We start from the raw sequence: 26,971 nt of genomic DNA on the forward strand, positions 1-26,971 counted from the left end.
ATTGTAGGTGTACCAGTTCACTGGGAAGGCCAGAGATTTAAGTGTGTGGATTTTGTATATGTGTAGTGTTGTGTATCGTTGTTCATCTGGCCGTTTAGCCGCTGGACCTCTACTGAGGCCCAACGTTGTCCACACTTGGCCTTGTGGAGGCAGACCAGGTACACAGAATGAAGTTTTACTCTGGCAGGCCCTGCCACCTAGTTTCCTGAGATTTCAGTGACTAGGGCCTTAAAAAAAAAAAGACTCGGTAGGGGTGAGCGCTGGAATTAGAAAAGCCAATTGAGGTGTATGCGGTTTAATTTGGACGAAGTTAAGTTTTTGCAATTTGTGTTGGGTTATACGCTGGCATATTAGGTATAGTAGGGGGGGGGGAGACTGAAGGCGGGCGGGAAAGACAGAAGTATGGGGACGATAGAGAAGGCAACCCCAGGATTTTCAGTGAGGCAGGCCCAAGCCCCACCAGGAGAAGAATCAGGGTTGGCAGGGATGGAGAGGAGACAAGACTATCTCCTCCTCCCCACCAGGGGAAAGGGAGTAAAGGAACCAGGCAAGGGAGCCCGGTACAGATCGCCATCAGGCATTGACAGTTGTGAGCACGTGGTGGTCCAAGTGATCTGAACCGGATCTTCTTTGGTGTTCTTTTTCAATATAGGAGTCAGATCCCAGTCGCAGGGTCATACATGAATCAAGTCCTGTGTCAGGTTGTCTCTGGTTCAGACGTAGGTCTTCCTGGTTGTCAGTTCCCTCGTGAACAAGGCTAAATGATGGTCATGTTCGTGGTTGTGGGTTATTTGGTACAGTTTTCTTGTGTATTCCGGTTTTCTCTAGTCCTGGTTTTGGGATTCATCATCAGCTTCTGGGTGCTGTGCATGGTGGTTTGCTATAAGTAAAGAGCCTTCTAGCAAAGAGTTTCTGTGCAAAAATGGTAAGGGCTTTGTATTCTTGTTCCGAGTCGAGAAGATGCTGTTCCATGTTCTGCGGGAAGTAGGTGATAGCAGTGGTGAGCCTGCATCGCAGATCCTCATACTGGTCGCAGTCATACATGAGATGTTGCCATGTTTCCTCGTGGCCACAGAGGCAACGGGGATCCTCAGTGATTCGGAAGCTACATAGTTTTGCATTAAATGGCCCGTGCCCTGTGAGCAGAAAGGTGACGTGGAGCCCTGGTTGGAACCAACTCGGGAGTTTTGGAAAGACTCTGTTTATGCTAGGAAGGAACTTCTTGGTGATTTCCCCTTTAGTGGATTCTGTCCACCGATCCTGCCATTCCTGTCGTAGGTAGTCGAGCAATCTGGTTTTTTCAAGCTTCCTGTTGTTGGTGAGATCCAACGTGAAGTTCAGGATAGTGCACGGTATTTCTTTTGCCATATTATATGTCAGGGCGCATCTGATGATTTCCAAGTCCAGCGGGAGGACTCCGGCCAGAACCTGGAGTGCGTGCGTGCTGACTGTGGAGACAGCTCGTGTGATTGTCAGAATTATTGACAGCTGGATGCTGTCCAAGGTTCTTCTATTTACCACTGTGGTTACCTTTTTGTACCAAACTGGTGAAGCATATGTGATGACCGGGATGAAGGTAGATTTGTAGTAGAGGGACAGGGTCCGCTTGCCTAGCCCCCAGTCCCTCCTGGTCACTCTTGCGACCAATGCAGAATATTTCCGTATCTTTTGTTTAATGTACTTTAGATAGGGCTGAAAAGACAGATTTTTGTCAATGATGATTCCGAGATATTTGATTTCTGTAGCAAGTTTTATTGTGGTGCCTTGGATTTTCACTTGCGGTGGTCTGGCAAGGTCGAGTCTGCCCTTCAGGAGTACTGAGCAGGTCTTATTTGGAGAAATCCGCAGGCAATGGATTGTAGCCCAGTTTTGCAAAATTTGTATCGCGTGGTTGGCTTTTTCTTCGATCTGCGCTCGTGAGTCAGCAGCAACAGTTATTATCAAATCATCGGCGAAGGCCTGGGCGCCGACTTCGCCAATATCAAGGGCCAGGAATTCATCTAAAATCATATTCCATAACAGAGGTCCTAGGACAGAGCCCTGCGGGCAGCCCCTGTGGATTTGTCTAGTTAGCTTCCTATATGGTGCATGTACTTCGATCGTTCTCTGTGTTAGGTAACTCCTGATTGTGTTATACAGGTTTAGGGGCACTCCAGCCCGCCTAAGTCTTGCGAGGACGCTCGGCCACCAGATGGCGTCAAACGCCCCTGCGAAGTCAATACTGATAACAAGAAAATATTTGGTAGTACAGGCTTCTACTTTATCCAGCAGTGTCTTGAGAGCTTCGATCGTGGATAGGCCAGGTTTGAATCCAAATTGCATTGTGTTTGTTAGGTTTGCCCCTTCGTAATAGTGGAGGAGCCTCTTGTTTAGCATTCTCTCGAATAGTTTGCTTGCAACTGGGAGTAAGGCGATCGGACGGTAGGACTCTGGTTTTTCTGGCTGCTTTGATGGATTTTTCAATTTAAGTTTGATGTTGGCAATTTTCCAGTCATTAGGAAAGGTTCCTTGTTGGAGGCAGGTGTTATATAGCGTCAGTAACAGATCCGGGGTGTATTCCACCTTTTTCTTCACAATTTCCGGTTCAATTAGGTCTGGGCCAGGGCATTTTTTGCTTCTGATTTGCATGGCGGCCGCATGCAGCTCATCCACAGTGAAGGGTGTTTCTTGTTGGTCAGTGAAGTATGAATCATTTTCTTGACAGATCCGCAGTTGCTCTGGGAGGGTAGGAGTTACCTGTTCCAGGAAGATGGTGTTTAGAATATTGGTCACCGAGTCATCCCACGTAGTGGTCAGGGTACCCAGTGGGGTCATTGTTGCTTCTGCGACTTCTCATCTGGAGTGTCTGTTAGTGGCTACTTTATAAACCACTCCCCAGGGGTTAGCGTTCCCTGCTGTGGAAACAAGATTTTCCCAAGTTTTGCGCTTGGTGTCCTTTATTAATTTTGTGTATCGATTCCTTGCGTCTTTATACCTAACCCTCATGGCCGCGACCTCAGCGGCCGGCCAAGATCGCCGGGCCCGTTGGAAGTACTTTCGTCGTCTCATCACTTCATTTCTCAGATTTTCAATGTCAGGGGTCCACCAGGGCATGGCGCCTGGCTTTGGGATTTTCCTTTTCATTGCCTGTTCGCTATCTTTTATGATGATTTCAGTTACTTTTCTTTGCAGGTCATTTGATTCTCTGGGTCGGCTCGCAGTCTGGTAGTGCTCCCCAACCTCAGCAGTGAGCTTTTCCTTGAAAGTTTCCCAATTTGCCTTATTAACTGCGAAGCGGTTTAGTGATGTTTTTGTCATCGGGGTTCTACTGAGTTTGTTCTGTATCTGGTATGTAATCACTCTGTGGTCGGACGTGGTCCAGGAGTCTTGGACCGTCCAGTGTTTAATATATCTGGGTGCCTGCGTGCGCACGTAATTTAATGTATTAATTTTCACATGATCGAAGGCGTTTCCGATTATGCTTCTATTTTGTTGAGCAAAACCCCTCGCCAAGCTGGCCATGAAGCTGTATTTTCTTTGCAATCAAGAATATTTAATTATAATTAAATATTCTTGATTGAAATACACTATGACAAAAGCATGGTCAGAATGTTGTAACAAGTTATTTTTAATATTACCTACGACTTCAATATTGCTCATTCCATACTCGTACTATTATGTAGATTTAGTATTTCCTCGTATTTTCATAGATGTGAATAACCCTTTCAACCCTGTCCTCGGATCATAAAGCACCACAAATGGAAATTCTGTGTATTACCTCTTATATGACAATCAGATTTTTCCTAATTTGGCGAGATGGACTTTAAGGGATTAAAGGAAACGGTTCTCAGTGCAAATTTCGAACGATTAAATATCATTGTACAAAACGGTAACGATGTCCTAAAAGAAAATCTCTTAAGAAAATTCCCAAAACCATACTAATTAATAAGAATTATTTCAAGCAGTTGGCTGATTTCTATTGCTTTAATAACGTCATGTTATCATGGAGCACATTGGATGAAAACCAGCAGACACATATAATGAATGTCAAAAACCAGACCAATTGAGATATTTTTTCATATCAGAGAATTAAGTCGCAAATCTTTGTTTTTCATTCCCCTACACTCATCTGACAGAAAGAATAAAAGGAAAACTGTAAGCGAGTCCTCGTAAATTAGTACCAAATGGCTTTTTTTTTATCAGCATCCATTTAACTCTGTTCATGGAGTTGGAAAAAAAAAGTCGTTTAATCTATAACAATAGTGTGTTCGTGTCTAACGGCACCAGAGGTTCCCCCATCTCCGCGTTGCTTTCGCTGTGGGTGTGACAGTTCACTGGTAAGGCCAGAGATTTAAAAGTGTATGGATTTTGTAAGTGTAGTGTTGTGTATCGTTGTTCTTCTGGCCATTTAGCCGCTAGACCCCTGCTGGGGCCCAACGTTGTCCACACTATGCCTCGTGGAGGCAGACCAGTTACACTAGTATTTAGATATTTACTCTGGCAGGTCCTGCCACCTAATATCCTGAGATTTCAGTGGCTAGGACCTAAAAAAAGAAAGAACATAAATAAAAAAATTCTCGCACGGTGGGGAAAGTTGAAGTAAATTGAGTAGAAATGCCAAATGAGTTTAGTGTGAACACAATTAAATTCAGTCGTTATTAAATTTTTCAAGTTATTTCCGGTATACGCTAGCGTATTAGTAGAGTGGAGCAGGAGGAGCCAGAAGGGTGGGGGAAAAGGAAAGACGGAAAAGACCGTCCCTTCCCCCTGTCGGGGAGAGGGGAAAAGATAGGACCATGCAAGGGACCGTGGTTTGAAAGCCAAGATGGCCAGCAGCAAACTGCAGTTGGTCTTCAGTGGTATTGGTGTTCCCATTTAGCATATCACTCATGGGACCAGGTCCCGTCCAGTTCAGTCAAGTCCGGTGGTTTGTTATTGTTGGTCAAGTCTTGTCCAGATAGTAGAAGTGTCAATTCCGGGATCCATATCAAGTGCAGTGATCAGGTTCCTTAAGGATTTCAGGAGTGGGTAAAAAAAAAAAAAAAAAAAAAAAACGCTGTCTTTTCTTATTCTTTGCGCCTTTGTCACAGAGGGTTGCCGGTTGTTGTCAGGGTTGCTGATCTTTGGCCAGTTCTGGTGGAATTTGCTGGTTCCAGTTACTGTCCAGTCCCTTGCTCAGTTCGTGCCTTGAGCTGGTATTTCTTCCTGATCAGGTTTGTCTGTTTCCCTTGCACTCGACGTGCTAGTCCACAAGTTCGCCAACCAGGGGCTGTGTTTGCGCATATCATCCTCGCAGGTTGTTGTTTTGCCTACAGTGGTGCAAAGCGCCTATCAGTATACGTGTGGTAGTCTGGTTTGCGCCGTCCAGTTCTGGAGGTTTATACAGTTCTTGTCATTTGTCACGTATGTTCAGTTGTTATTCCTGGTTGTCATGTGTAGTGTTCAGTTATGCTCCATTGCAGCGAGCACTCGTCTTCTTGCGAAGAGCTCTTGGGCGTAACAGGAGAAAGCCGGGTACTCTTGTTTTGTATCCAGTATGTTGTGCTCCCGTCCTCTAAGACAATATAGGATCTTTGTTATTAGGATGTTGCGGAGGTCGTCATAAAACTGGCAATCATACATTAGGAGTTGGCAGCTCTCCAGACCGCTGCAAACACAGGTAGGGTCCTCTTCAATTCCCAAAAGGAAAAGTTTGGCATTGATGACACCATGTCCGGTGAGAAGGTATGCCGCATGGAGTCGAGGTTGGGAACTTAGGATAGACCCTGCCGACGTCAGGTATAAACTTTCTGGTTATCTCCCCGTATGGGAGTTCGTCCATCTCTATTGCCACACCTGCAGCAGGTGAACGTAGAGCCTCTTCTTTTCAGCGGTACGGTTTTTTGCTGGGTCAGTTGTATGTCCGAGATAAGTCTTTGAGGTGCCCTTTGCTAGGTGGTAAAGTAATCCTTTGCCCACAATCTCCAGGTCAAGGGGGAAGAATTCCGGTCAGGACCTGTAAAACGTGGGTACTCACCGTGCTGCAGGCGCGAGAAGTAATTAGTAAAATCGATCTTTGGGTTGAGGCGATGATACGTCGGTTGACTGCGGTAGTAGCCTTGTGATACCATACGCCAGAGGCATATGTGATGATGGGTATGAATATGGCTTTGTAGAAGATATGTAGCATACGCCGGCCAAGGCCCCATCCCTTCCAGCCACCCTAGAAACGAGGGCATCGTATTTCCTAATCTTGGTTCGGATGTATTGTAGGTGGTCTTTGAAGATAGATTTGATAGATTATGGTCTAGGATAAGCCCTAGATACTTGAGTTGTTTGAAGAATTTGATTGTCTTCTGGTTTATCTTAATTTGAGGAGGCCATTTGAGGTAGGTCCAGGTTCCCTTTCAGCAAGGCTGAGTTGGTCTTTTTTGGTGATATTCTCAGGTGATTCTGTTTTGCCCTTGAGTTCGACGAGACGGAGAGAATGAGGTCGTCGGCAAATGCCTGAGCGTCCACTTCTCCAAGGTCCAAGACGATGTTCCATAGGAATGGTCCCAGGAACGAACCCTCTGGGCAGCCCTGGTGGATGCTTCTAGAGAGGGTCTGATAAGGTGCATTCACTACTATTAATCTGTTGGATAGGTAGTTCTGCAAGGTCTGGTAGAAGTGAATGGGAAGATTTGCCGCTCTAAGTCTGACCATGACGCTCAGCCACCAAAGTGTGATAAAAACGTCCCAGTGAAGTCCACAGAGATCACCAAGAAGTATTTTTTTTTGCAGTTCTCCACCTTCCCCATGAGGTGCTGGTGGGCATCATGGCAGAATGACCCTGTCGAAAGCCGAACTGGTTGGGCGTTGTTAGTCCTGCAGTATTGTAGTGATGTTGGAGATAAGAATGTAATAGGCGCTCGAAGAGCTTGCTGACCACGGCGAGAAGGCTATAGGCCTGTAAGAGTCTGGGAGGATAGGCGACTTGGTAGGATTTTTTGGGATAAGTTTGACATTGGCGACCTTCCGTGATGTTGGAAAGGATCAAAACAAAAACAAGTATATTCATACCGCATTCCTTATTACAATTCCCTCGTCACAGTTGGTAAGATCGCCATCCTCTCCACACCTTGTGGAAAAGACCTGAGTTCCAGTCCCATCGATGGCAGGTGGAATTTTTATGGACCTTTTTCACAGCGTGACTGAGTTAGTCGGGTTTCAGGTGATGGTAGCATGGTTTTATCTCCCGGAAACACGGAGCAATATGGCCTTAGTCGCAGATGCTCCTGAAACACAACAACAACCTTATTAAAATAATTCAAACGCCAAGGATTTATTCGATATACAGGGTTGTTAAAATTAAAGTGTCCCTATGAGAGGGCTCTGGAGCGAGTTCTAAAGCTCGTACTGAAGAGAAATTTGGACAATAATGGTCCAATAATGAATGCGCTCGCCATTTAGTGGGGAAAAAAAATTACTTACAAAATTTGTCACCATATGGCGCTGTGGCAATACAAATCACTTGAACAGCGCTACAATTGTTCAATGTGTCCTCCATTTTGGTCAACAACAGTTTCCATTCGAAGAACAGCAGAACGTAACATGTCAACTGGAATAGCCAGTTGACATGTTACGTTCTAATGCTGTCCTTCAGATCTGCCAGAGTTTGACATTCTTCCCGATACACCTGGTTCTTCAAAAAACCCCACAACTAGAAATCGCATGGAGTGAGGTCTGTGATCGGGGTGACCAAGATGTCTGGAAACAACGGCTGATGACCCGTTCGTCTGAAAAGTGTTTTCTTAGCAATCTTTGGACACAACGGTGGATGTGGGGTGGTGCACCCATCTTGCATGAATATGGTATCCTGAAGGCACCCACGTTGTTGCAGCTCTGGTATTGCGAAATTTACCAACATTTCATAATATCGCTGTCCAGTGACGGAACAGTTGCGGGGTCCAGCAGTCGGTGTTACCAGTTCAAAAAAAAATGTGGCCGTAAATCCACACCACAACGGGACTTCTTGGATAATTCGAGGGTTTTCTGTTTCCCAAAGGCGACAATTATACATATTCACTTGTCCATTTAAGCAGAAGTGGGCTTCATCACTCCAAAGAATGTTCCATGGCCAAATGATATCCACTGTCAGTCGCTCCAGAAACTGAAGTGCGATGTGAAATGAATATCTGCATCACCATGCTTTAGCTGCTGTAACATGTGCGTCTTGTAAGGGTAGTACCTCAACACCTGACGCATTACTAGCCTTACAGTGGAATACGGCGTGGCCACTTCACGAGAAACAGCTGGCACACTTGCGCTACCACATGGAGATTGACTTGATAAATCCACGACAGCCATGACCACATCTTCAAAACGAGACGAGTCCACTCGTTTTCGACCTCTACCTGGTTGAACACCAAGTACAGCTTCACTAATAGCTCCTTTTCCTGCAACGTTGTTGGCATTGCTGCTGTAGTGCAGGCAAACATCTGCTGTATGATTTTGAAGAGACTGCTTTATGCAAATAACTTATGTTATTTGCATAATCGTAACTAAGATAGTTACGCGCCATACAGTGACAAATTTTGTAACTAATTTTTTTTCCCAATAAATGGCGAGCGCATTCTTTATTGTACCTGTTGTCTGAATTTCTCTTCAGTACGAGCCTTAGAACTCGCTCCAGAGCCCTCTACATAAGGATACTTTAATTTTAACAACCCTGTACTTCTTTTTGCTCTGAATACGGACATCATTACCATTATTGAATTGCTTTTCTCCCCATTTAGGCATCGCTCTGTGATTAATTATCTTTTCTTATTCATTCTTTCTCCTTTCACGCATAAATGATTTTCTGCCCTTGTTTTGCTGTTACATGTTTTGACAATGTTTATAAGTCATATTTGGCTTCCGGTGTTTTATAGGAAGTCTGAAGTTTTTTTTCCTTGTTAACAATATTAAATGAACCACACATTTTTAGTTTCCTCATTTATTTAGGATAATAATACTGCACGACAAATCGAGTTTTACAAATAAATAAAATGAGTCAATAATCTCAAAGTACTTTTTAATCCTTAAATGTTCGAAAAGATTTTGTTGTTACTACAAGCGACACTTCATTCATCGTTTATAAATGATGTAACCAAGTAGCTACAGGCAAACATGAAATTATCTCTTCTTTTGAGTCCTTTCTGCTGGCGCAGTCATTTTCCTCGGTGCGGTGAACTCTTGGACAGAAGAGTATTAACCTGACGGTTACAAGAACGGAGGCACCTAGTCCGAGGGTGATTCCGCTTGTGATATACCAGTGCTTCACTTTTTATTAATAGACAGCAGTTTTTATTGAATGCAATTACGTTTTTCACCTGCCATTTTTAATTCAACAAATACTCGTATTTTATTAATCCTGCTGGAAAGAAGAAGATTAGAAAATCGTTGCACTACTTGAGCAGTGGACAAAGTACATCAATCGGTTTTTGGGAATAAAACGACAGGAACAGTTAAAATGGGGAACTTAATTCTGAAACTGTGAGTATCCAATATACAGTACTCATATTTTGGATAATAAGATCGAACACATTTGAAAGGTGCAGAGGATGGTCGATTAGAGTCGCTAGAGAGTAATTTTCCCAAATTCAAAGGTATATTTTGGACTTGCTGCTAGAAAAGTAATGTACAAATGTGGTGCAGAGAAAGGCAACCAGATTATTGAAGGGAACAAAAGGGTGTTCTTGTCTAGAAAGGCTTCAGTTGTGCAAATTACAGCTTCTGGAGACCAGACACCTTCGAGGTGATCTGATTGAGATGTATAAGGCCGTGAACAGATTGAGTAAGCTCAATGTGAATGGTATTCTTCTTCCTCTTGCCGAGACTACACACGATGGGGCATAAATTCAAGTTGAGGAAAGAGCGTTGCAGGATAGATGTGTGGAAGTTTGCCTTTAGTCAGCAACAATAAGACGTTTACTGGAAGGGTACATCGTTTGAATAATTCAAGTGGTAAGACTGGTTGTCTACAAACAAAAGAGATTTCGAAGTAATTTTTATTTCCTTATTAATCAAAAGGCCAATTTTTAAAAATATTTTGCTCCCAAATTTTGAGGAGAACACTTTTAAATGCTGATATCATCCTTACATTTATTCGACTTTAATTAAGATTTGCATGTGATTCTTTTCAGCTCTTCAAGATATAGGTACACCCGATTTTTTTATTATTTTATGAAATTTAAATCCCTGAGCGGTACAACCCAAAATAAAATTCACAGTGAAAAGAAACATTGGCAATTCTTTCGTGATTTTTAATACTTTAGTCAGCTTTGTAGGTACGTTGATACTCTGTCCACTTCTTGAACAATTTGGAAGAGCAATTGATGATCGCAAATGGTGGGGCTTCTTCGTATTATTTCTCTCCAATAATTTCATACTCACCAGAAAAGCTAAAGCTGCTGACTGACTTTTCTGTCAGTTTCTAATTTGCAACTGGACGTTTGCCCGAAGCACACTCACCAGGATAAACATATTCCTTGTCTTGAGTTTAGTACCGTACTGCAGCGAGAAGCTTCAATTCTGAACAAACAGTTTCATCCTCTTCACAAATTTCTATAAAACTCAAACTGTCCGAAAAATGTCAAAAAATCCATGCACTTCAAGGAAACATTAATACCAGCGTATACTCAATATCTTTTCAGAGGATGTTGACTACTTTTCTTGCAGCTTACGCTGCACAGTTATGCTGTGGCAGCAAAGTTGCTACGCAACGTTATCTAGGGTGGATGCAGTCTTAGCGTTAGTATTTCATTTGCCAAAGTAGTTTCCACTGTCTCTGACCAAGACATCTTCAAACGAGTGAAACGTGGTTAATTTTTTTATGGCGGTGGGGTGTGTTAAAATTTTCACCGAGGTAGTTATCTACATGAAAGATTAATGTCGTATTTAGCTTACTATGGTTGATTTGCTTGTTTTTCCCCCCAAAAAATTCTTCCCCGTTCTAATAGGGTCATGAAATTTTCAGAAATCCCAGGATGTTTCCACGTTGTGGTAGAACAAACCACTGTGATACATGAGAGGGTCAAAAACCTAGGTGATCGACCAGAAAAGGAAAGAACATCAATACCTGGAAGGGAGGTATAATATTTTGGTGCATACAAAATGCAAAATTTCCCTTGAGCACCCTTGTATATACGATAAAGATCACTTCTGTTTTCCGAAAATTTTGCATTCGCGGTTTATTCTGTGGTCCTCTGGCCGTGGTCGTGCCGGAGTGTAAAAAAAAACATAAAAAAAAACTGCCCCAGTGCAGACGGTTTACGGAAAAGTGCCCCCTGCGCATTTCACACCCCCCCGCATTTCGCCCCTGGCACATTTTGCCTCTAGTAGATAATAAGTAGGCTACAGAAATGTAAATACTGTACAGTCAACTCTCGATAACTCGAATTTTTATTGAAGTCCCAGCCCCTTTAGTGGAGATTCCATGTTAAACTCTCTCGATTACTCGAACTGAACTTCCGATAACTCTAACTTTTCCGAACAAATTTTCAAAATTACATTCGTGTGTACAAATTAAATTCGTGTACAGATTCAGAGTGGACTCTTGCTCAATTCAAAAACGTTCCACCTGCAAAGAGAAATGTGAACATCATGATTGCCAATTCCTTAGTTAAAAAAAAAACGAGTCACCTGGGACAAAGACCTTACGTTCTTGCCTCATTTTAATGCCACTCGGGAAAAAAAACATATGCTGCTATATGGGCAATGAAACAGGAGATCTCCAACTTCCATAACCCACATCTTATCACTAACTACATTCTCCGTTGCATAACCCCAATTCCATTGTATGCCTCAACGATATGGTCCTCGGCATCTCCATTTTACCAAACCAGGTTCCTATCCCTGGAATATCGGATTTTAAAATGGCTAAATAAGGTTACATGCCCTACCACCTCAAAATCTGTCATTATTATTATTAGATATATGGTGCAAGGAAGCCTGAGGCTCATGCTGCACCAGCCAAAAAAAAAAATTCCCGAGTTACCCTGAGAGAGAGAGAGAGTGAGTGGTAGAAAGGAATCACCAAGAAAGAGAAGAATGATGATATCCGGCTCAGGACCCTGGGTGTGCCAAGCCCATACTCACCAGATGTGAGCCCCCGGGGTCATGCTCTCTAACCTAAATACGCTACCTTGGAAGTATCATATAATCTCCAGGAACCTCGTGATCTTCGCCCAGCTTCTCTCCTGGAAATTAAGCTCACCTGATATCTGGGATATCCTTGCTAGACCGTAATAGAACTCTTACCAGCGCACTGCCATTCAGATCCAAGCTGCGCAGCATGACGTCCCTAGATAACATGTTTCCATTTAATTCCATGGAAATATTTAACAGGTTATCCATTGACTGTCAGAAGCTCTGCGTGGACAAAACGTACAGATCTGCATGCCCTGGTCAAACTGTAGGTGATATAACTATAGTATCTGTACCAAAGACTTTCTCTTCTGGCTTCCCACCCCTCAGTCAATCCATGCTACGGTATTAGCGTAAACTTCAGGTGCGTTAGAAAAGAAAGAAGTAGTTCAAATACAAAGCGAAGACATGTTTGAAAACAATAAGCTCAGATTGCAATAAACCTTCAAACCAGCTGTCTGCTTTCCATCTTCAAATATTTTGTTCCATCTTTTGAAATTCAGTAGGCGGATACGTTGCAGACATCAAGAAGTCTGTGTAGGAAAGTTTACCAGTGATCACATGACTGCGTGATGAACCTTCGGCTTGAAAATCACATCCAAAATGGCGTACATAATTGCGCAGCAGAAGCACAAACAACCAGTACCAAAGCGTGCGTGATTTTTAAACGTTGTTCGGCAGAAAGTTAACCCTGCGGGTGCGTGCACTGGCGAAGCCGATCCTTTACCTATTGAGGTAAGTGGTCGCTAACAATTTTCAAAAGTGGAGAACGGGCAGCACGTGCATGACCGGTGATGAAATCGATCGCCGTGTAAAGCGCGGCTTTTGAGACAAACGCGCGCGCTTTACAGTCAAGAAATGAACGATGATCGGCAACAATAGAGCAGCGGGCGCGTGCAGCATTTTTGAAATCGGCGTGCGTGTGCCGGCAGCGAAATCAACAATTTTTGAAGGCTAATGAGAGAACGCGTCACGTGCAAGACAGCCGTGAAATTGACGAGAAATTAGAAAGGGCGGGAGGAAGAGGGAAATAATGCGCAATTTTTTTTTTATTATTATTAAATTTGGTTTTTAATTAATAAAATTAATTGGACTGAGTTTCTGCCCAACCTTTTGGGTTTTTAAACGCTAACCGTGCGCTGATATTGCTTTAATTAATGCGCTAAAATCGAAATATAGTTCCTGTAATTCCTCCACAGAATAACTAAAAAGGGACCCGAGGGAAAGCCTATTTGGGTAGCCCATTTGAGAAAAGTCAAAAAGTCTTCGCTGTGGTTGTTTTTACTGGTGGTTCTTCTACCTCGCGTGACGCACAGAAACGCTTTCTGCTGTAATCTTTCTAGACTGCCAATGAAGAAAAAAAAGAATCGCACGTGGGGTAAACCTAATATCACCTCCGAATCTTTAATTTCTTTCACGAACACTTAAAAGCATCAAAAGATTGTTCTTCCCTGGTCGGTGTCCAGTTATAATTTAAGAGTCAGATGTGGCCCTTGAGAGCAATATCCATCTGTTTTCTACCATTTTCTCAAACATCCAGACTGGTGTTACGTGCCGGATTTAAAAATTCAGAGGATCTTTTTGCAATCGCAGATATGACTGCGGTTGTTTGGGACGGTGGCTCCACTCTATGAAATGTGACAGATTTAAGATGGCCACGTGCACTCGCGATGATGATTGGGAGCTCTAAAGCTACCTACCACCAGTTCTAGCGCAGAATGATTTACTGAGCGTTGAGATGGTGAAAGTAGGCCACGCGGAGAAGGAAACTTGGCCAGAACTTCTGCCTTCACATTTCTGTTTTTGTTTGCTATTAGTTTCGACGAGTAGTTTGACACGCGCACATTACGAGAGTGCACAGAGCTCGCATTCGGTGATACCCGAAGATAATCATTTTACACTTTGAAGGAAATGTCGTTACCAAACTTCAGCGATGTCAGTTTTTCTTCCCTTTGAATCTATCGGTTTCTTTTTTGTTTTATTTCATTTCACTCATTTTGAAGTGTTTGCCTTCAAACTCACTTCGGATGGACTTCTTTTTAATGTGTGGTTGCTTAGATATTCCGAGTTACACGAATAAATACATTAAGTACTTCCAATTACGAATGCCAACCGATCTACGCAGATTGTGGGGGGTGGAATTTCAAATTGAATAATATTATATATTTTATAGTTATATGTTCCCTTATATGAGTTTCCACCTTATTTTAATTTCCCCACTTACACATCTGACTTTACTTTACAGGAGAATTCCAGATTCAAGGGAACTTCTCAATTATTTTTAATTCCTTTCGGACAGGCTGAGTGTTCAGGAATGACAAACAACACACACATTAATATATAACATAACATTTTATTTACGCTTATATACACAATATAAAAATTAACAACTCTCAAGCACATATTATTATTACTCAAATTTGCCCATGTATTATCAGTTATATATGGCAATTAAATACATTGGTTTTGCACTAGAAAGGTTATTTCTTTATACACAACAAACTTAATATCTTTACAAAAACTGCTATAGCTTCTTCTTCACACATGAAGAATAATTGCTTAAGAGGATTAGGTACACCCTTTCTCCTATTTAAATCAAATCCTTACCTTATAAATTGATTTAGGAATTTTACTTTTAACTTCCGATTTAATTAGTGCCCCCTTTTGTCTTGGGGAATATAATTTCACAACTTTCTCTAATCAAGACAGATAGTACATTTGACATCAATTTCTGGACTAATGCTGGTCCCAAGTATTAGCTACATTCATAAGGCTATTTCTTTCTCTGTGTTTCTCTACCCTTCCCTTCCAAAATATCTCATACCTATATGTTAAACAATAACTAATAACAAATATCAAATTTCTCTCCTTTGCCTTGCTACATATGTCTAATTATACATTAATCAAAACCACTATCTGATTTATCTCTATATTTATGCATATACAGTATTTATATCTTTGTATATCCTTCCCTTAACATCTTTCTAAACATTATACTAATCTGATATTAGAGTTCCAACAGTCCTTTATATGTGAGGGAGAATACTATATAACTAGTCACTTACTTAATTTTACGAATCGGATTTCTCCGTTTTGGGGCCTTCAGCTCCTTGTCTGGGAATGGCATCATCGTTTACCAACTGCATTCATCTCAGAACTTCAAGTTTCTCCATGGTCTGTAGTCTGCGTCTGGATAGAGCATCATTGTGTCTTTTAGGAAATCATGGGCTCGTCTTCGATACTGCTACTTAACCTTCGGTTCAGCTATTCTGGCGGACTCGGGATTACAACTTTTCGCCTTGCCTTTATCACTGCCTTCAGATGATGGATTAGGGTTATTTCTTTCCTTACACTACTTATTTTCACGCTGGCCATTTTCACTACCTTCCTATAACGGACAGATTATTTCTCCATACACTTCAGTCATTTGCATACGGGTTACTACCCTTGCCTTTAGACGACGGACAGGCTTATTCTCCATACACTTCATTCATCTGCATACGGGCCACTACCCTTGCCTTCCGATAACGGACAGACTTATTTGCATACGGGCCACTACCCTTGCCTTCCGATAACGGACTACTCGACTGTTCTCTTCTATTATTAAACTCCACTAACCTTTCTTAAACTTACTGACTGCACTAAACTTATCTAACCCTTCACTACTCCATCTTAACTTGTCAGATCTTTCCTAACTGGCTGACAGGACAGGACAGGACTTATCTAACCCCACACAACTTATTACTCAATTTTCCCACTAACACTGTCAAAAAACTCACGTCTGTCTTTCCTAACTCATCTCCACAAACCGCCAACAAAAGCCCAACTCTGTGTTCTTTTTAACCCATTTTCACAAACACTAACAAAAACTCAACTCAGTAACTTTTAACTCATTCTTTCCCTAACACCGTCAAAACTCAACTCTATGTTTTTACTAACCCATTTCCACAAACACCAACGAAATCTTCTCAACTCTGTGTGTCTCTTAACTCATCTTCACAAAAACACAAACGAAATCTCAACTGTGTGTGTCTCCTGTCTCTCCCCGTTCACTCACTTTTTGTCATCTCAATTCAGCAACGCCTCCAGCCTTTTTTCTGAGTTTACCCAATCTTCTCATTTTGTCAACTTTCATCATTTCCTATTCGTCCTTTAAAATTTCTCAAGCTGTACATTCAGAGCTCATTTTAATAAATTTCCAAATTTTTCCCAGGCAATCCGCTGCTTTGAAGTTCGCCGTCACCTTCGCCACCCCTCGTTAAACTTAGCAGATTTATTTTACATGCTCTAACGACCTTGCCATCGCCGACAGTCAGACGCAAATACCTGGCCGATATTTTAGGTGTCACCGGACAAAGGGATGACCGACAATGTTCAGTCTACAGCCCTTGTTTTTCAGAGCCATAGTTATTCGCACCTGCACGTCATTAGTCGTTGTCACCATTCCCGTTGTTATTGTTTGTTCTATGCCATGGTGGGAACTGAAATGTATCCCTAATTGCTAATAGCTTACCGCTCCCTTCTCTAATTCAACCTTGTCTAATTTTTAATTCCTTGTGAATGACCTAGAATAATATTTGTGACTGGAAATGTTTACTGTCCTATTTTGCTATTTCCTAAGCTTTATTTTAAATAAATCTCACTCATTTCTAAAATATTAACATGTAAGATTTTTCATCTTACAAGATGTTGTTAAGGCAACTACGCACGTGCAAAAAACAGATACTGTACAATCAAAACCTTCCAAATCCGGCAACCTCGAGACCTGATCCTGTCCTATCTTCAAATTGTACGGTTTTGGGTGTTTATATTGTAGTTATAAACGGTGACGCATTTTTGGTGCAACCGAACTAGGGCTCTCAGTTCGTGGGGGCCCAAAAATAAAAATAGTTACGTCTTTGTGGGTGAAGTAAAGAATCATTGCAACAAGAACCGATCTCATCTCGTGATGATAGGACACTGATCATTAAAAAAAAAAAACAAGAAAAATTATTCTATCGAGATTGTCTAATAGATAAATTTCCTGTTATACTTCGAGATGACCACATAAGGTCAGTGGACTTCACAATATATAAACTACAAGAACAGCGCTGTATTTACTGAAAAAATTCCCTCATTTTTTCAGTAATGCCCTCAAGGATGAGGGCATTACAGCCGATCACCCAACCAGGTTCCATTCCTTCCAACAAAAAACAAAGCACGGTTACAGTGGGCTCGGGGACACCACCAGTAGGCAGTGTAGGACTGGAAAAAGGTTGATTGGTCTGACGAATCCCAGTTACTGCTATTTCATGCTGATTGGAGAACCAGAATATGACGAATTCAGCAATAGTCCATGGACCCATTCTGCTGTGTGGTGATGGCAGTGTAATGGTGTGTGGAATATTTTCGTGTTGGAGTATTTGGATGTTGCTGGTTATAGTGGGATAGTATTTAGGGGCTGGCTTCCCACATCTGCGCCAAATTGCAGAGCTACTGCCAAAGCCAGAAAAATTGTAGTGTCTAGTTTATGCAGTAAAGTGTGTTAGCCGTCTGACGGCACCAGGTTTCCCCCCCCCCCATCTCCGCTAGTTTATGCAGTATTGTGTTTTGTTCTGTGTCTCTGGCTGCTTGGCCGCCGGGTCCCTAGTGGGACTGCACGTTCCCGTCACCACCACTGGGAGGTGAGCCAGGCTGTCTATCATACTCTGGCTGGTCTCCGCCAGGGTCGCCTGAGCTTTCTGGACGGAGACCAAGAGAGAAAAAAGAAAAGGGAAAGAGTGGGAGAGTCCCCCACTTTGAGTCAAAGTAGGCAAAAGAGAGAGGATGAGGAAATAAGGCATCAGTATGAATCACCCCTGGTCTGGGAGCCCACCGAAGGCCAGGGAAAGGAAGACAGCTTGCAGAGACGGTGAGAGGGGGAAGAAGTCACAGGGACACCTGTCCCTGTGACTTCTTCCCCCTCCCATCATCCAACAGGAAAGACGGTCCACCAGGCAGTAAAGGCGAAGTGGGGGTTGGGAAAGGGTAGAGAAAGTCACAGAAGCAGGTGTCCCTGAGCGAGCGCCAATAGCCATGCGCTCAGTAGAAGACCCCGCACTCAATTCAGTGTCAGCAGTGATCATGCACCCTGCATGGGGTACCAGCATCCTACCCTGGCCAGGGGTTTGCATTGCGGAGAGTAACTCTGCAGATCCTGCACGTGAAGTGTATGATCCTACCCCTTCGTGGGGAGTTAGAAATTCCTACTCCAATATGGGGTTAGCGTAGTGCCCTTCCAATTCAAGTATTGGGGTGTCTGGTCCTTCTGATTGTGAGTACGGCCTGGGCGAATCGTGCGAGAGTTGCTGGTTATTTGTGGATTGTTTCCCACGAGGCGCATTCTTTCGTAACTGCCGATGATCCATCTGCGAATGGGTTTTTCCAACAGGATAATGCGCCATGTCACAAGGCCAAAATAGTAAAGATCTGATTCTAGGGTCAACAGTGAATTGAATTCAGCCTACTACGATGACCACACTAGTCCGTTTCCAAAAGACGGGATGAGCTCTTCGAAGTTGCGATCCGAAACCATTCAATTCGCAGTAACTGTGGGAAGCAGTTGAGTCAATATGGACCAGCATCTCTGTGGCACCCTTTTGAACACATCGTTCAATTCATGTGACGACGAATACAGGCTAAAGAGGGCAGGATCTATTCTCTGTGAGGCAGGTGTACATACTGCAAAGATGTAATACATATTGTAAAGTAAAATAGAGGAAAGTTCCACACAGACAGAACAATCTTTTCCACAAATTGTGAACATGTGTTGCGCCTTATGCAAGGTGGCCCCTAAACGTTAGTTTGTCTCCGCTATGGTTCTCTGTGGTGATATACAAGACTCTATACAATGGACAATGGCCAGAAATGAGTATTGTGTGTGTTGTAGCTTTTTCTGGCCGCTTTGCTACCAGGAAGGCTGCTTCCCAGTACCCGTCCGCGCCACGAGGAGGCTGGCCCAACCATACACATACTAAACTAAATGTAATATTTCAAGCACCCATAGAAATAAGTGCAACAGTCTCCTTTAATCATGTACGGTGGTGAATACCACAAAGAATCCCGCATCCACTGCTAAAAGTGTAATAGCAATGGATGCCAGCAATTCCAGTACCCAGGAAGCCCAAATCTGGGTACAAGCAGTTTAAAATCCCGTCCCTAATAAACTGGAAACCAACGAATCCTACTCCCCAAGGGGCTAGCAAAAGGGAAAAAAATTTAATAATAATTAAAAATATATAATAAATAAATAAAATAATAATAAAAAATAATAAATTAATTAGTTAAAATAATAATTATTATTAAAGAAAAAAAAAGTAGCTTTGTTGAGTATAGAAGTGAGCTCAGCAATCAACGTCGTCTGTCGAAAACCTGTGTGGCAAATTCCTGCGGAGCTGAGAAGGCATTTTGATTTTCAATAAGATATCTTTCATTTCCAGGAGAGAAATTATGCACTGTACTAAATAATATTTGTCTTAAATCTTGGTAAACTGGGCAATTGAAGAAGACGAGCGTTCAAAGAACCGTGACCAGTTAGAATATATGATGTAACAAGGCTTGGGTAGAACCACAACTGATTACTTTTTGAGGATCGAGGAATTCCATCTCACTTGCCATCTTTTATGAAGCTCAGTCCAACATTTCGCTTTTTCATTCTTTGGATCGGCAGTGGGATCATAGGTAAAATCGGAAAAAGTTAGAGGATGTCCTTTACGAATATAGTAAACAAAACCTTTGTACGTAAGATACAGATCCAGAGGTAACAAACCTGCGATGGCTTGCAAAGATGCAGTTGAAACTGTTCTGCAAGTTCTCATGAGGGCTAGCAAGAAGGTCCGTTGGACACTGTCTAGTTTGGATATTACATTTTCAAACCAAATATTTTCTACAAATTGTGGAAAATATTGTTCTGTCAAAGTTTTTATCTATTGTGGACCACAATAGATAAAAAACTAGTGAAAACGCGACACTCTTCCAGAATCGCCAGATACTAAGTGGTTTATAATCTTATTGTGCGGGAGAATGCAGCTGCACAAGGGGGAGTTTTGAGGAGTTGAGGAGGCGAATGGATAAGAGAAAAACGAGAGAGAGAGAGCTACTTTAAAATTTAAATTAAATTACGCAGCACTAGATCCGAACTCGGGATAATATGCCACTGGACCTGTATGCGTTTTAAAAGAGCACGATCCTTTGGTGGCTACCTAATTTTCTTGTAGGAGCATATGGGCAAATACAAATGGATGAAAGTTGCTGTGTCGATGTCGTTTACAGATGAAAATGTAGGTTTTAAAACGTTCGTTATACAGAAAATGTGTTTAGTGAATTGTTATCCCAGCCTAATGCTTCATCTATAAATCAGGAAACGCAGAAACTGATTAACCCATCGCTTATTATACACGAGTCGTCGATTGGTTGTTGTAAGGTTTTAGGCGCATCTGCAACTTATTGCAATCCATTGCGCCGTATATAATATGTCTGGAAATCTCGAATATTCTGTGGTGGAGTTGCCGTTTTCTGGACGAAACAACCCAGAGTTTCCAGGAGGAAAAATCACGAAACCCTCTCTTGAGACCGACTAATTCAGCCCCGTTGTGAAAATAACCCATAAATTTCCTCGCGTTACTGATTCCAACTCAGTTCTTTTCCATCTGGCGTGGGTAGGACTGTGATTATACTTGTGCTGCCCACAAGAGCTCGACTCTGTAGTCTTATTCTCAATAGCAGTTAGAGATGATTCCGCACATAGCAAATTTCTCAATGTCGTTGGAGTGAGACAAAAGCGTAGGGCTCTGAGGTAAAATCTCTGCTTTCCACAATCAGCTGTGACACTTTGGCGAATCCCAGTGTGAGAACTAAATTTTCCAATTCCAGGGTGGCATCCAACCAAAAGAGCTCAAAAGAAACAGCCTTACAAGATATACAGAAAACTTCTTTGGTGGAGATTAACGTTTTGGTTGTTCTGTTTTCTTAGCATCGAAGTAAGGAACCTAAGCCTCGATCGTAGTAACAAAAAAAAACTAGTCAGAGTCCCTCCTGAAGTGCTGCTGAAAATTCAGCACTCATATTCATATTGGCAACAGGCCGGATTAGTTCAACTCGTTATTAAATAAACAAAAGCTTGGTTTTATTTTTATTAAATTGCTTGCTTTTATGCAAATGAGAACAGTACCTCACATTTGAAGTAATTTTCGTACTTGGTAAAACAAAAAAGAAGGTGGGGTGTGTGTGTGGGGGGGGGTTAATGAGATAAATTGTTACTTGATAACCCCACATTTAATTCATATTTTTATTCGAAAGGTTTCGATTAAAGCGTTACCTATTGACGATAAATATTATACAAGGTAACCCCTATTTTGAAAGTCTGTCAGATTCAATGTGTGGAGTAATAATAAGTACATTCATAAAAAAAATGAAACTAGTCTAATAGTAGCTTAAAAAAATCAAATGTAACAAGCAGACGCTTTTATTCGTATGGTCATTTCTGATATTATTTATTTTACTCTCTTTTACAGCAGTCAGCATAGTAATTCTACAGTATCTTCTCATGACCTTGGGTAAGTATCTTTCTGTTATATCAATGTATACAGTGCAAACGTATTTAGGTTAATAAAAACAATGCACGCGCACGTGTTCACGTATTTAACAATTGTTAAGCATTAGTTGGTAAGACTAGAACAATGTGCGCATGCAACAGTTCTTTTGTTGGTGACAACTGTTGTATCATTGTCTATTGTTGGAAAGAGCAAACGGTGATACGTGCGACGATGATCCAACGATTAATTTATCCGCTTCCGTCTGCTGCTGATACGTCTTATTTCTGTTGAACCTCAAGAATGCAGGTTATGAGGACATGCATGAAAAACGTGTGGGATGGTTTATCTTACGTGGAAAGCGTTTGTGAAAAAAAAGAGAGGGAAAGCAAGTATGCTACGCCGCTCTTCTCCAAGATTTTCCAGCCCACAGACAAGTCTCGAGCAGACAGTGCGCGCGTTGTCTACACCACGCACTTCCGGTATCATCAGACTTTAAAATTAAGGGCATAATTGCTCGCCGTTCTGGCACACGCAGAATGAACTCTCGCTCTAGTTGGCTCTCCTTACCTGAGTGCAGCCTTTATTTTATTTTATTTTTTTTTTTTTACAAGAGGAAGGTGGTAGTCAGTCATCGAAATTTTCAACGCGTTAACTGTCTATCGATGCATCCCTACAGGAGAAATGTCACGAGTGGCAGTGTCCCAACAGTTGTTCACAGATGGCGATAGCAGCAGATGCTCAATCATACAATTGGGTTTTTCACTATTGCGGTGTTTATTTTATAAACAGTTTTGTACCTCGCATCCTTGATCCTATTTTCAGAAGTCCGTGAGTAACCAGGGAAGAAGCAGGGTGTTGATGTTAGCTAGCAGACACAATCGTAAAGAAGTACAGCCTCAGCTATGGGGCCACTCTTAGAACTGTCCGAATAACGGCAATTAAATTTAAAACACGTACGCGGCCAACTAACTCCAAGAGGATTGTTTACGCTATTCAGCTCCCAAATAACGGGGACTGGAAGTCAATTCCCAGCGAAAAAGGCAGTAAATCAAGGTTGCCATAATCCCAATAGAAACAAGAAAAGTTTACTTCGCCCATAGATGTTGATATTTGAAGAATAAAGTTGTGTTGAATTTAATTTCTTGAAGAATTTTTACAGATATTCAGATCGGATTGTAAAGAAATAACTCCACCAGAAGAAAAAAAAAGTATTTTTATTCGAATATAAGTGAGTATTCCAAGGGCTTAGCGAGACAAAAGGAGGCCGAATCCCCCAATATTTTTCCTCGATGTCTTCGAGGACATGTGTCCGCGAAGATGCCGAATCATTAATTTATTTAATGATTTAAATTCTGCCAGAAAGCTGGAAGTGCTCAAGCAGACCTTGTGATTCGGGGTCCATTTTACAGACTATCCTGAGGAAGATTTCTGGTGAGTGTCTTCTGTTTTTTTTTCTTTGAGTATCAAATAACTGAACTTCCGGCGCAGAAATATGGAGTATATTAGTTTGAATCCAAAGGTAATGCGGGAAAGATTAGAGGGGATGAAAAGTGCCCTGACGGTTAAAATTGCCTAGTGGGGTAGGGTAGAAAGCAGCCCTAGAGGAGGGACGTTAAAAAAAAAAAGTCGGAATGAGGAACTTGATGCCAAGAATTAATTACCCTACTTAGGTTATCGTCAGCCTGGCGGGACAGAGATCTCAAAATAGACCACATGCCACGTGCCTGTCACGTGGTTCCTAATCAAACTATAGGGGAGGAGAGCGCAAAACTCCGATACCGAAGGCAATCAGCGGCTGCCATCTTGAATGTCGGCACAACACAAGCTCACCAACAGTGCAGAACAATGTGGGAGAGAGAGAGAAAGAAGAAGAAAAAAATTCTTGAGATTTTGGCACCCAGCCAGGAACATCCGGAACTTTCACACGGCAGAAAAATGGACGACCACCCGTGTTTCTGACCCCGAAACGTCGACAGAGATAAAATTAGTCAATGCGATACCTTAATGTGCTTTAGTTGTTGTCTTAGGCGAAGACTTAAGAAAAGTTGGTGCTTTCTTGAGGAAGATGGACCTGTCAGTAGCGACTAATAAGGGGCAGCGTCTGAATGCTCATCTGTGTTCTTCGCGAGCAACATCTGCATTCCGTATTGCGTCTTCTTCCCCCTTTTGTTCATCATTTATAATAACTGCGAGGGAATGCAGATGTTGCTTTGCACGGGAAAGGGACGAGCATGCGTCCTGAATTTCACCCCGAAGGTTCGACAACAAGGCCCTTATTAGTCCCCTGATTGATGACTTTCTGTCACTGAGGCCTTCCTCTCACTCTGAGCTGCATTCCAATGTAATATCGGCTTGTAGAGGCACGCGGGAGAAACACGTAAACAATACATTTGCAACCTCCCGCTGACCAGCAGTCTGTTGAAGAGGATCCGACGATTCCCGTGTAGTAACAGCTGCAGCTGTCACGTGAACTTGACGCGCTGGTCACACATTGATTACATTTGACAATTTGATGAGATGCTTCGATTTGCTCTTTCCATTGGAAGATGCTTTCTCAGTAGAAACAAAAAAATGTCGGCAATTACAGTGATTTCCGGTGCGGATGCTACCATCTGTTAACATCACGCTGCAGCATAGGGTAACACACTAGCAAAAGAAGACAAAAAATGCATCCCCAGGCAGCCTAGTTAAAGGGGGATGCTTGACAGAACGGGGATACCAGTGACGTCTTGATTATTCCATCACCTGAAAGACAACACGTGCACGGATAGAGGCCTCGGGTATCAAATTGTCTCTCTGACGGTGTGCAGTTTCCTTCTTAGAGGATATCGCATTGGGGACCTACTCTCCTTCTGTGCAAAAGATTACAGTTACAGCGAATTAAGGGGCCTAATAAAGAAAGGAAAATGAATGTTGAAAAGATGGAGAAACAACGAAGGTCACAAAACCTGAATCTTGCCAAAAACATTGTTGGAATGGATTCTTCGAGGGATAACAACTCTTCCGGCTTCGATTGAAGTTTTATTTTGGAAAACACACGAGAATTTTTAAATGCTGATAGCTCTGTCTACTCTGTACTTAAAAAATGTCAGAAGTGATGTTTAAATGATTGCTGAGAAGCCAATTTTGATGGACTCTTCTCCCAGGGCCCATCAAAGACAAGTTGACATATTCTCCACCAATTTTTTTAATTTTAAGTTGGTTTGAAGGCAGTGACAACCATATTGCTGTACTTATTGGATAGAATACGTTGAAAATAATCTCGAAATAAATCATGCCGCTTGATTGATACTAAGCTCATTAAATAGTGAGCAAACTATGTATAGCTATAACACTATATTTTGAAAAGACAAATTCCTCTGTTGTAATATTTGGAAGTTCAAGAGATAAAAGGTGTGCGTGGATGATAATTATAAAAGATTGCGTCATCATCGTACATCGGAAAGCATTAATTTATGCGCATTCTCACTGCTGGCTGACCGAGTTAATCGAAAATACCATTAGGTGTCTCCTGCAGAGATTTCTTGAGGAAAGCCGATTGCCGCTCGTGAACTTTCCCATGGTTCTATCCATGGGAAACGAACATTCATCTTGGCTTGATGCCAAGATGAATGTTCGTTCCTGGGAACAAAAGGCCTCAGCAAAGGATTTGAAACAGATTTCAATATCTCTCAGTGTGGCTGGAAAAATAGCCGAGGCACAGTTATAATTTCGTTTAGCCCGTCAGTGAGGGATCTTGCAGACTGTGTTAAAGATTGTTAAACATTTTTTTTTTTCCTTTCTAAAGGAAAAGGGATTAACAACAAGATCAAGACTTTGTATATTTGCGTAGAATGCGAATTTAAGCAACAAAGTCTTTAAAAACATATTTTCAGATGTTTTTTGAAACTATGATGATATCTTGGGAGGCTCTCTCAGTCCTAGAAGAAGGAGCTCCCTCAGTCCTTTTGACTGCGACATACTTCAAAATCCTTAAATAATCTCAAAAAAAACAAACTTGAAGTTGATAACGATAAAATGAGTTCTGTATTAAATGTAAAGAATGGCAATGAGTATGCAACACTGGGACATATAGTGAGCTGTGCGAGCAATGCAATGGAATCCTTTCGATTAATCTATTTTAAGCTAGTAGAGAAAATTGGCCCATTCTGCAAAATAAAACTTCGGAATTTTTATATTTTCCCATGTTTCTGCACACCTAAGAAGAAATATCTTTAATTTAAGGCCAGACGGTTAGGCCTATAATAGGCAATGCCTACAGCTAGCTGTACTGGTTGCGAAAATTTCGCAATTGCTAGCAGAGTTTTTCTCTAGTTTTCCTCTTATTTATTCGGAACAAAGGACACGCTTGTGCAAATTATTAATCAGAAAAAAATGCCTTATCAACTAGACAACTGTTTGTTTAACATTAAACATTTTCCTGTGGCTCCATCTATGAAGTGAATGTTGAACTATTCTCGTTTTATTTAAAAACATCCTTGAGAGAGTAGAGTAGTATGATAAACTACTTCGCTACAATAAGTTGTTGTTGTTGTTGTTTGTTTGTTATTTGGTTTTTAGGAGCATTAGCAACTAAGGCCATATTGCTCCTGGATATGCGGTGGTCATTCCCTGACCTTTCCGCATCCTCCGTATTTGGTGGTGACGGACTCGAACCCCGGTCTAATCAAGAAGCGTGTGCTACGCACTGCTGCTCCTTCCCACCTGGCTACGGAGACGCCTTGCTACAATAAGTGTGGTGTTGAACTTATAATTTGCATCAGGTGCAAACCCCCAGCAATTTTTGCTGAATATTTTAATCTCTCAATTTTACCTGAAATCGACTGACTTAGTGCATGCATTGCATTATTTTAAGGATGCAGAACATCATGGTTAAACAGATTGCCCGTTGCGGGCACCTTAGGAGCCCGCAACCCACCTCATGAGGGTGGTGTGGCTTTCCCACTAACCCCCTTCCCTCAAGAGGAAAGTCTGCAGCGAAAACGCTGCAGAGTTTAGTCTACTCGCGACCCTAGCCCTATCAAATTTTCGTGTACCCCTCGTCGCGGAAGGCGGTTTGTCTGTTGTGAGGGGAAAACCGGAGTCAATCCCGGTGAAAAACCTCACGACCACGGTTTGAGACCGCCAAACTCAATACTGAATGCCCCTGGGAAAATCCCCATGAGGGTAGTGCTGGAATCGAACCTCGATCAGCTATTCAGCAAGCTGGCAACGTTGCCACAAGGCCACCGTGGTCCCGTATGATATCGCTTTAATTTCTGTATTTCACGTCATTGCTAAACTTCCCTTCCGTT

The 26,971-nt window shown here is 42.1% G+C and overlaps 1 protein-coding gene across 1 annotated transcript in view; it reads left to right on the plus strand.

Moving 5' to 3' along the window:
- Positions 1–26,971, plus strand: part of LOC150079098 (uncharacterized) — a 159,542-nt gene that overhangs the window by 108,777 nt on the left and 23,794 nt on the right. The window contains exon 2 of the mRNA XM_090383584.1: positions 21,657–21,698. Coding sequence (XP_090239710.1) covers positions 21,657–21,698 — 42 coding nt within the window. The remainder of the gene's footprint in view (positions 1–21,656; positions 21,699–26,971) is intronic.

This window comes from Mastigoproctus giganteus, chromosome 10, assembly GCF_048544385.1.
Source record: "Mastigoproctus giganteus isolate SK-2022 chromosome 10, ASM4854438v1, whole genome shotgun sequence".
In the NCBI taxonomy this organism is placed as follows: Eukaryota; Metazoa; Arthropoda; class Arachnida; order Uropygi; family Thelyphonidae; genus Mastigoproctus; species Mastigoproctus giganteus.